This window comes from Lotus japonicus, chromosome 3 (assembly GCF_012489685.1).
Source record: "Lotus japonicus ecotype B-129 chromosome 3, LjGifu_v1.2".
In the NCBI taxonomy this organism is placed as follows: Eukaryota; Viridiplantae; Streptophyta; class Magnoliopsida; order Fabales; family Fabaceae; genus Lotus; species Lotus japonicus.
In genome coordinates, this window is record NC_080043.1 from 88,959,963 (window position 1) to 88,972,252 (window position 12,290).

General features: G+C 35.0%; 1 protein-coding gene across 1 annotated transcript; it reads left to right on the plus strand.

Annotated features, from left to right (window-relative positions):
- Nucleotides 1-6,723: 6,723 nt before the first annotated feature.
- On the plus strand, nt 6,724-7,155 carry LOC130744971 (uncharacterized). Its single transcript, XM_057597128.1, has one exon. It carries the CDS (start codon nt 6,724-6,726, stop codon nt 7,153-7,155), a length of 432 nt encoding a protein of 143 aa, XP_057453111.1.
- Nucleotides 7,156-12,290: the final 5,135 nt, after the last annotated feature.

Sequence of the window (12,290 nt, forward strand, 5' to 3'; positions counted from 1 at the left end):
GAAAATAAGTGACTCAAACTAACTATGTAACAACTAGCAACTAATCACTTTAACTAAAAACAATATTTACAACTAACTACTAACAAACAGATTCTGGCTAGGATTCACTAACAATCCACAAATTGTGCTCTCTAATTTGATATGATACATTAGAACATCTACATCCATCATACTCACTAAAATATCTACACTTCACTTTTTACAATTCCTCATAATGCCACATCATCTACACCACTTTACTAACTTTTTACTCCAACCCAACAACTCTTAAAAATTTCAATAGTGGATCACACCATCAAAATCACATTTGTATATTTTATTATTTATCTCCATTATAATTAATTGTAAGTGCTTGTAATAAATACAAGCTCATTTTTCAAGTCCAGTGTAGAGTATCTATACCCACATACTCATTTTTGTCATGTTGGAATTGAATATGTACTCCAATGGTAATAGATACTCATATGAGTATGTATTTAATATTCCCTCCGGTCCTATTTATAAGCAACAAAAAAAATTCACATAGGTTAAGAAATGTAGTTAAATTAGATAAAATGCATTAATCTTGTCTTAAATCAAAATAAACTTCCAAAATTACCCTTTGTTATTAGTGTTGGAAAGTGGAAAAGAGAGAGAATAATTAATGAGACACATTTTACAAGTTATAATTAATAAGTGCATCATTGGAAAAAATTAATTAATATAGCTCAAACTTTCATTTGGTTCTTATAAAAATGACCAAAATTTTTCTTCTCTTTCATGCTTATAAATAGGACCGGAGGTAGTATTAGATATTACTCCCTCCGTTCCTTATTAACTGTCCATTTTGAAGAAATTTTTTTGTTCCTATATATCTGTCCACTTAGAGTTTCAAGAGAGCATTAATTGATGTTTTTCCAAGAAATACCCTTATAGAAACAATAAATGAAGAAAGATAAAATACATTCTAAAGGGTGATATAGGAAAACAAATAATGCTTTTATGAAAATCAACACAATTAATTGATTTTCTTAATTTGTTTGAACTTTCTCTTCCTGAACAGATAAATAGGAACGAAGGGAGTACCATTATAGATGTTGTTAGTGCCATGTATATGTACACTCATTTTATTGGCACACTTATAAATAAATCAAGCCTCATTAATGTTATTAAAACCACGCTGGTCGAATTGAACCTATCACCCGAGTTCATTTATGAATTTAGTGCAATTATAATATTGAAGTGGTATGAATCTGTAAAAATTGATTGACCTAATCATAGATCAGGTGGTTGAATCGTGACTCAATCGATCAAATATGGTCCGGTCCATTTAAGTTTTGAACTTGTGCAATCTATGGAATTTGGGTGGAAAACTTGGCAGCAAAGATAATTTGGACCCAATCTAACCGAAAACTAGTGAAGGTAAAGATTAGTCAAAGCAAAAAAAAAATTATGCTACAGTTTTAATTAAGGGTGAAAACATATAAATTTGCTTGTAAAAACATGGTTGTAAAAATTCAACCAAACCTACAAGTTTTGTTTGGAGTCAAACAAGTGGTCAATCTGGAACAACCATATATTTGGTATTAGGAAAAAAGGTCAAAAATCACTTGAATCACATCTCAATTTGACATTTTAAGACCCTCAAAAATAAAATGTAAACATGGTAAGAGTTAGGGACATAAGGGCAGGGGAGGACCCACGTTGAGCTGAGGGGGTTCAACTGAACCCCCTGAAAAAAAAAATTCCTACTTACTCCCCTAGAGTGATTTTTGTTTGAACCCCCTGAAATTTGAAAATTGCACCCAGGCCCCACACTCACTCCTCAGTCCTCACGGTCTCACTCCTCTCTCTCTCTCTTCCTCACGCATTCACTCACGATCTCACCTCACGATCCAGTTCGAGTTCCCACTTCCCACCACCACCGGGCGAAGCACCTCCGGCCACCACCACGGTACCATCAGGCCCCAGCCACCACCACTCATTCACGTTCTCTGTTCCACTCCTTTCTCTCTCTCTCTCTCACGCACTCATCATTCATCAACGCTGCAAGCCTGCAACCCACCAGCCACCACGCCACCAGTCCACCACCACCGCCCACCGGCGGCCGCCAACGCACCACCACTCTCTCTCTCTCTCTACTGCTGTTGAAGCTTGAAGGTTAGTTAGGAATTGAAAACCCCCAAATTGAAAAACCCCAAATTGAAAACCTAAACCCCCAAATTGAAATGTGAAGTGAAGGGAAATTGAAACCCCAACTCTCTCTCTTTCTGCTGCTGTTGAAGCTTGAAAGTTAGGAATTGAGTTTAGTTTGTGTATATGAAATTGAAAGCTTGAAAGTTAGAAATTGAAAACCGAGCAATTGCTTTTCCTTTTGCTGAATTAAGTTTGTGTATATGAAATTGAAGTGAATGAGACTGGGTTTTAATTTAGCAATTGCTGATGATGTAGGAATTGAGTTTAGTTTATTTAGCATAAGCTTATTGTCCTGATGTAGGAATTGAGTTATAAGCTTGTTGTCTTGCTTTTCCTTTTACTGAATTTAGCAATTGCTGATGTAGTAACTGGTTTGATTTAGTCATTTAGTAACTGGTTTTATATATGAGATTGAAATGATTTGATTAAGTAATTGGTTTGAGGTTGGAACTTGGAATGTGAAGGGAATTAGGGAAATGATTTCAAATGGTATTTTGTGATTTTTGATAGAGGAACTTAATTGTCAATTCTAGTCTTTCCAAACTTCTTTCCTGTTTTATTTCTAGTAATACTAGGTAGGTAATGGTCTCTTGTAGAATTGTAATTGCATATATGAGTTCAATGCTATCCTAGAGTGGTGAATAAGCTGCTGAATTTGCTGCTGGTTTATGGTTTGACAGGTTGCTGGTTTTTGACAATCTTTCACTGGTGGATCTTAAGTCTTATTTTGGTTGGAATACTATTAGTATAGCTCTCTCTTTTTTGACATTTAGTAGTGTTGTACCTTGTTGTACCCATCTGTTATGTTGGTTGAGGCACAACCTCCTTGTGAGTTTTTGTGCGTTTGACAGTTCTTTTTCCATAGTTAGCTTTTGGCTAATTTTCTTTCTCTTTTGTAAATGGTTGGAGTACCATAGTAATCCCTTTCAATATCAATTTTGGCTTATCTAAAAAAAAAGTTTCTTGTTTTCAAGATTTTCCCCTTCAATACCAAGTTCAAATTTATATTTTCATTTCAACTTTTATTCACAGATATAAATTGCCAACGTCCTTAATATTAGAAAAAATATGTTTAATATCTTCTAAAATATATGTTTCATTTACTTGAATAGTTATAGTGTTGCCTATATTGAAAAGAATTGATTTGACCATTATTTGTTTTTGATGTTCTTTTACTTGATGCACATGAGAAATTGAGTTAGAACTGAAAATACATTGACTAATTGATTGTGTTGAGCTGCAAGCATTATGGTTTTGTTGATTTATGAATAATGGCATGGACAAGGGGAAGAGAAATGAGGAAATATTAGAGGGTGAAGAGGGTCCAAAACCAAAATACCAAAATAGCTAAAGTAACTTGTCATTCCAATTGGCAGCTCAATTGTTTGTATATGCAAGCTGCTGTGAATTACCATGTTGTGATATGAATCAAAGCTGATATGATGTATAAACATATTACAGTTGTTTTTAATTATATTTTTATCGATGTGCTCAATTGAAAAATTTGACCCCCCTGACCCCGGGGTCCTGGATCCGCCACTGCGTAAGGGTTGGGTGTGATGAAGGGTGAAGAGTAGGAGGTTTGAACCCTGAGGAGGATAAATTTACTAACATTACTAACAACTAACATTTGCCTAAAAAAAATATAGTTCAAAAAGTTTCAAGTTTTTCAGCCTTCCTCTTGTACAAAAATAAAAAAACCTTAAGTTTTACCGATGTGATTTATTTATTTCCTTCAAGTTCTCCAAATCAAAACATCATAGACGAAGATTTTCAAAGACCTGAAGCAATAAATATTGGGGTTGATTGCAATGTAAGTCTCACATTGCTAATGAAGGAGAAAAAAAGATCAAGTTATGCATCTTGGAGAAGTCTCACATCGCCTAAATTAGTGAGGGGTGGAGGGTCCAAGACTATATATAGGGATCTTAGGCTCCTTGTTTCAACACACCAAAACACCAAAGATGTAGCATTAAAAAAACTTTAAGTTTATATTTGTGTTTTCTTTTCTCTTATGCTCTTGTGTTAGAGCATTATGAGATGTAGTTTAAATATTTATTTTAGAGAGTGTGAGTCTACTGGAATCATGAGGTGGTTGAGACTAAACTCTAAATGTTATGACAATTTATTTCCTGACAGCAAGTAACATCCAAAAACATTTTTAAGCAGAAAACATGTTGTCCGCTGTCCAGTTTGACTTCAAGCTTTTCAAGGCCATCCATAGATAGATGTTTTTCTCACATGTAGCTCTTCCTGGAAGAAACCTCATCATATGTTAATGTATAGTAAAATTATAAAATTATAAAATGAAAAGTATACAGCAACATATTAATAATAAAGACAGCGATAGAGAGTTACAAAATTATTTAGTAACCAAAAGCTTTGAAATACCACAGATGATCAAATATACCCCCCATTTTCTAATGAGATTGAGTTATGATTACACACATGCACTTCAAATCATCATGCATTAATCACCATGAACTTTTCCAATTATATGTGGATGTCTTATACATCTTAGTGGCCAAAATATGTGGATGGAAATTATATGGAAGTCAAACTAAATCAGTGTCAAGAGCACAAATTATATATAAACCCTCATTGTTTATTAGGAATCAAATAACTAATTCACTTAACTCATAGACATTTTTCTGATATACAAACCTTAGATTAATGTTTCCATGTAATTCTATTTCTCATTCTCACATGTAGTAGTCTTCTAGATAGGGATGGCAACGGGTGGGTATCCGAACCCGTACCCGAACCCGCAACACTACCCGCGGGTAGTCGACCCGTATCCGTACCCGTTAAGTGTCAAACGGGTACCCGTTTACGGGCCTTAAACGGGTTTGGATACCCGCGGGTACCCGTTAAGCGCCAAACGGGTACCCGTTTACAATTTTTTATTTTCCTAAATTACTGCAAATTAACTTTTTTTTGTTGGAAATTTAAATTGATTTCAGATCTTAAATAACACCCATATAATTGAACATTAATTGAGCGGATGAAGCAAATAAATATGAATTAATTTCAATTAGTTTGAAATATCAAGTTCATTAAAACAATCCAAGATTATAAATATTCTTCTCAAATCGAAACTTAATTACCACCATTATACACCAAACTTTGCTTATATTTTACTAAAAAATAATTATAGAATATTGACTTTGAATGGAGAAGAATGAAACCCTAAAATTTTAATTTGGGCTTAAGTAAATAGTAAGGGCATTTATGTAATTTTACTCTAACGGGTACCCACGGGTAGGGTACGCGGATATCCGCCCCGCCCCGTTTTCGGACGGATATTTAAAATATCCGTTTTTCAAACCCGTGGGTACCCGAACCCGCAGGTTATTATACCCGTGACGGATTTTTATCCGCGGGTACCCGCGGGTTCGGGTTTTTTTTTGCCCCATTGCCATCCCTACTTCTAGAGGCTAGCCATGACAGCGGATTAGGGGAAAGAACGACGGCGACGTAGGAAGCTTAAACCGCTTTTCGGGGAATTGAGGTACGTTGGTTTGTTTAATTTACTTACTCTCAACACCACTATTTCTCTTCCTAACACTCCACATCATCTTCTCTCTCCAATTCAACACCCATTCAACTTTTGCTCACTCCAATGATTTTTCATTCAACACCAACACCCTACCCTACCACTTTTTTATTTCATATTTTTATTTAATTTTATATTTTTGTTTTTATGATTTACATAAAATTACAATTATTGATTTAAATTAAATTAAAACAATAAACACTTAACAATTTAATTTTTTTTAAATATAGACAATAATTTATTTTATTTCCTTAACTTATTTTATTTTATTGTTGGGATCCATTTCAAAACAAAGGCTAATAGAAAGATAATAAAAATAGTGAAAAATTTGGTTTTTTTTTTTGTGTCCAAATCAAACGAACCAAGTCTCTATTTATAGAGGGAAAAAAAATCATGAATTTTGGTTAAAAAAAAAATTTCAGAAATTTTTTTTTGCAATGAAATAATTGAGTTCAAAAGATTAAGATGATAAAAATCCGGACAACGAACCAGAACGCTCCACGTGGCACCGGTTACCCCCTCTCAACATTGTTGAGAACTCTCAACACTTCTTTCCTCCACCTCATCTTCAACAAACCTCAACCACCACTACACACCCTCAACAAAATTCAACCACCCTCTCAACAAACCATTGTATTTGGTCTTATAGATTGGGGAAAATGACGAATTAATATCAACGGTTTAGATTGAGATAAATACTCAAATTTTGTATGTAACGATAGAATTTTATCTCTTATTATCACTAATTATAATCTCAATAGCCATTATCCTCTATTATTCGTCAATTAATAATTAACTTTGGCTCCCTAGATTTTCAATTCAATTTTTAAAATTCAGATTAGTTTCAAAAATCTTTTTTTTTTTGTCCCTGTTTCAAAAATCTATTTAGCTGTAAATCATTAAGGAAAAGGAAGAGGCCTTTTATCTTTATATATAGGATTGTGATCTTTGAAGAAAAAAAAAACTTAAACTAAACACAGTGGTTCTCAAATATGAATTTTCTAGACTATGCAATACTTCTCCTCATGACATTTAATGTGTTGGCACCCGTTGTAGCAGCTGAATTGGGACATGAGTGCCTTGGAGTTATTATTTTTATGGGTTCCTTGTTGGGAACGGTTATCCTTTCATTGGCGGCGAAAAGGCAAGAATCGAGACAATTACAAAGTGAACGATCACAGATTGCTAGGATTGCTACGAGAGCCTTACCCCATACTAAGAAATTCCAACAAGGGGACATAGAAATTGGATCACAATGTGATCGATGTGCTATTTGCGTGGAGCAGTTTAAGAATGGGGAACAAATTCAACCTTTTGGAGTTTGTGTTCATGTCTTTCACTCCTCCTGCCTCAACTCTTGGTTGCTCACTGGAAAAACTACTTGCCCTGTTTGCCGTCAAGGTTTGAAAATTGATATTTGCTAGAAGATATCTTTGAAAAATTGCTTTTTGTAACTGTTTTGGTTTTTTAGGGAATAAAATCATAGATTCAGTGAACTTTATTTTTATTTTCTGTTTTAAAATGCACGTAATTAAAGTAGCCAGAGCTAATTGAGTTTGTTCAAACACTAATGATTGGCACGACTCCTAAGGACACAGTGATTTCTATTTTGAATTTAGAGTTTTTTTGTTTTATTAAAAGTTTTAAAAACTTATGAATTGTTGCAAAATAGGATTGGATTTTTTTCAGTAATGTAGAAAAACAAATTGCACTTTCGAAATAATGTACTCTCTTTTTTTGTCACAAAAATATTTTACTCTCATGGTAGTTTTTATCATGTTGGATGGTGACTTTGACACCTTTTTGAATGGGCATTCATTGCTATATGTTCAAACAAAAAAAACATTGTCGTTGTGAGAGCCTAATGTGACAATAACATAGACGTCATCTAAATGCGTTTTAAATTCTTCATGTCTTCTTAACCTCCAAAGATGATCTTAAAATGTACCACTTCTCATAATTCTTTCTTTCTATAAAAAACAAGAAGTGATGTTGCGAAATTCCCAATCATCGCAGCAATGACCATATGACACACATCTACTCATAAGGTATCAGACAGTGAGAGGAACTAAGAGAGAACCATTAGAAGAAAATTAACTCTCGGTCACCACATACATTAATATATTTTGTTTTTACTACACGGTGTAGCTAAAGTAACTAATTCTACTACATCATTAACCGTCTAACTAAACGCACTTAGTGTGTGTTTGGAAAACTCATTCAGGATCCACGTTTGGTCCCTATCCACGTTTACAGAAGCAAGAAATAGTTGCTTTTGAATTTCTGGATCCACGTTTGGCCTCTCCAGATTTGAAACCAAACACGCACTTAGTCACTTACTAAAACCATTATATGAATTATTCACATCATGACTAAGCACCATTAATGGCGCCCTCTTGCTCCGCACAACCGGTGCATTGCTTCCCTTTCCTTTCCTCAGGTGCGGCAAGATGTGATTAGCTTGATAGGAAGAAGCTGACCAGTTGTGCGCCTTCAATGGCGCTTGCTCATCCAAGACCACTTATGCTTGCCAATGTGATCGACGAGATGATACAAATATGGCGCTTATTGTGAGCCTAAGCTAGCGTCACTCTGACTGAATCGGTAGTCATCATTTGCTATCATGCTTACAAAACACGATAGTTACATTAACGACATGAGATAAGTTTATGACATAAATATCGTTGATTTTGAAGAACCAAGCACCATTTAACTTATATCCTACTCATCCCCTGACATGACAAAATATATTAAATATCTTTTATTATGTTTTGTTGTGTAAGATACTGCTTTTAATATTTAAGAAAAATCCATTCAACAAAACATGACTAGTTGTATTTCTATTTGTAGTGATTATCAAGTGTAATTGAGCCTGGTTTATGAAGCCCATTGAGCCGAAAAGAATATCTGAGTTGAGTAGAGCCAATTGGATTGCATTTGCATTGCATGCTCTGCTTTAAAAGGCATATATGCATGCATGCATTCTCTTCGGCCTTCACCTTGAGCAGAGCAGTTTGAGTTTGAGCCTTGATTGAATTCACAACTTTCCCTCTTTTCTGTCATCCTTTCCTTTCTTCTTCTTCTTCATCTTCTTCTCGTTCACTCAACTCGATCATGGCGAAACCCTTCAAACGCCCTGAAGAAGCAAGATCTCGGTGGCTTTTGGACAAATATTACAAGAAGCAAGAGGGCGATTCCAGTTCCACGGCGTTGCACCACCGAGCCTGTGCCGCAATCACCGATTTCTTCACAGAAATTTGAGAAAGGCTGGTCATCATTTACGATGCTACCTACATATGTGTTACGGGATTGCTGACCCTGTTTCTCACCTCTATCTTCGGCTTGTTCTTTATCATTCCCCTCACCCCTGCTTTCACCCTCCATTCAATTTCAACCTCTGCGCCTTCTTCAATTCTCATTCTCAACACCACCGCCACCGCCGGTGAAAACCTCTTCACAACCAACTGTTATAAATGAGCATGCTTGATCGTGATGAAATCACTTTCCCTAAAGTATTTCAAGCACTTTCTGAATTTTGTCTTAGAGTTTGGATGCAAGAATACCCAAGATAATCAGCCTTGTTTCGAGTTTGCACAAGACTAATGAAAACTCGAAATGAAGCGAAGTGGTTTTCTGGAAAATCAGAGGATATGATTGTGAATCTTGAATTCTAAACATGCAATATATTTATAGGCCAAACAGAACAATATATAAGGTTGCGAACCTTCATAAATTGTGTCTGTTACCAACAGATATGTGTGCCAACTGCCATTTCGTGAACAATTGCAAAATTCAAATTAAAAAACGAGCAAAACAAACGGACGTTACGGCAAAATTCAAATTCAAAAATGAGCAGATTCAAGTGTTGTCTACAAGCCGCCACTAGCGCTTCTACGCCCACGCCCACGCCGGTGGCAACACCGGCGAGGGGTGGTGTGAGTGGAACATGTCACATAAAAGTTTGTGACCACCAAACCATGCACATGTGGCACTATATCCTCTCTTTGTCCCTTTGTTGAATGGTTGACATTTAATGATATATAAATGCTTTGAAAAGTTGCTCCACTTTCTATGTGAGACTTGTTTCAAATCCATTCAATGCAAAATCAACACACTTGTCATTTTGGAACACTATGTAATTATTACTACTTGAGTAATTATTACAACACCAACTTGGGTGTGTTGCTTCACGTTCATCATTCCAATCCCATCGGAAGCAGATTCCACTACGGTGATTCCCTCCACGCCTCACTCTTCCACCACCAAGAAAACATCTCAACTTTCTTCCTCCCACGGCGGCAACAAGAACTGAAACAGAGTGCTGCCGCCACCACCGCCATAAAAGCTCTGTTTCCCAATGTGTCTTTGATGGTTGATGAATGGACCACCATCATGGATCATGGATCATCATGTGGGTATGTGTATTTGGACCTGTGGTTCAACTCCAGTGCAAGATTCATGCCTTTTGTTATGAATGTGAAGGACAAGCTTGAAGGCCCTTGCGGAGAGGTGAAGGTTCAGCTCTGTTCATCTTCTTCTTCTTCTTCAACTGTCGCCGCCACCACGGTTGTGCACCCATTTCATGCAGCATGCGAAGTTTACAGTGACAGGTCTACAACGTTAAGCTTGCTCTGTTTGTAATTCTGATCTTTCTCATTGGGCATTTCCTTTGCTCTTCAAGAAGGTTTACTCAAGTCAATCAGGCCAGGGCCTTGTACAGACATTTTGGGGTCCGAAAATTTTAAAGGGGCTTTTTTTTAGAGAATTTTTAAGAAACTTAACATAAAATATTAATCTTCTAGCTTTTTTAGTTGCAAAATCATTTATCAGAGTTTTATAATCAAGTAATTCTAACATTTCACTTTCAATAAATAAAATAGCTAACTTATTAAATCTACCTTGTAACATTGTTGACTTAGATATGATTTCATCAATTTTAATTTTGAAAAACTTCTTTTAGCAGTAGCAACCGTTATGGGAATTGTCAACAAAATTTGAACGTGATATTGTTAGGTTTTGTTGAACGTGTGATATTGTTAATTAATTTTAAAAATAAGATGATATATTAATTAGTCTAACTTCCTTTTTAGTTGGCTAATATTTAGCAAATAAATAATTCTTATTTTTTTATTTTTTAAAATTTATTAGTGGTTAGTATCTAATTTTATTTTTTTTGGGGCCTAAGTAAATTTTTATTTTTAGGGGCCTTAAGCAGTAGCTTATTTTTCTTAACTGTCTCCACGGCCCTGATCATGCATGCTGATTGATTTTCACTTTCTCTGTGATCCTCTGTTCAAGATTTACTCAATTCTGGTCTATCATCATGTAAATTTGTTTTCATTTTGCAATTCAATTCTAGTCCATCATCATGTAAATTTGTTTTCATTTCATGTCATAGCTATAGCAGAATTTTCTTTATGAAATTGAAGATGTACATTGCTACATTGTAACTAGTTCATAGATTATTGATTCTTGATACATCAGGGTGTTAGTTACAGTACTGATTCTGTTTTAGTTTTTCAAGCTCTTGATCATTTGGGCAGTTAGAACTCATGGTTCACTCACTCTATGTGTAAACAATTCTTCAGACATTTCAGTTGAATACATGCCATTTTTTTACTGTCTTGATTTTGTTAGAAATGAATTCTGAGCTAAAGATAAGTGAAAATGTAGTTTAAATTATTCATTCATATAGAGCAAGAGTTTTATGTGAAGGTTGATCTTTACTAACTGAAAAATAACGGGTAACAATTAATCAGTTTAACAACTGAAAAATAACTGACTAAAACTAACTATGTCACAACTAACAACTAATCAGTTTAACTAATAACAGAATTTACAACTACTAACAGCATAATGGATATCCGCAATCCACATGGGGATTCACTAACAATCAACATCTTGTGCTCTCTAATTTGATATGATACATTGGTACCATGTATATGCACACTCCTTTTTAAATTATACCAGGTGGGCCGATATAATTGGCAGTTCAGGCAGATTGGACAAAATGCATCTTTTCGGATTTTTGGCTTAATGGGCTTGGCCCATGAAAACATGTAACTCCTTTTGCTCTTTTTTTTTTATTGAACCTCTTGCTCTTTTTAAGTTATTCATGTCATGCTTCAACCCCAAATATCCGAAGGGGTGAGTGCAATTATATATCTTACAAGTTCCTTAATAAAACAGTCAGTTTTGTAATATTCATCAAGGTCCTACTTTTGGATTGAAATGGATTCTTAGCCTTCCTCTTTATCATCTACTTTTCTATCTTTTATAGTTTATGATTTTTGGAATCTCACATGAGCGTGCCTAGCAATATCATGAGTGACTGTGTCTATTGCTTTATTCCTATATATAGCTTTTGCATTTTGTCACTTCCCTCTAATTTTGAATCATTTTTTAAAAAGAAGAGTATCCGGAGTCACATTGACTTATAGGATATTCAAAGTGTGGATTTGAAGAAAATTATACTGCCACTTTTCTTCATGAGTAAGGTTGAATGTAATTGAAGAAGAAAGCCTGAATATACATATAATGCTAATCACACAAGGATTTT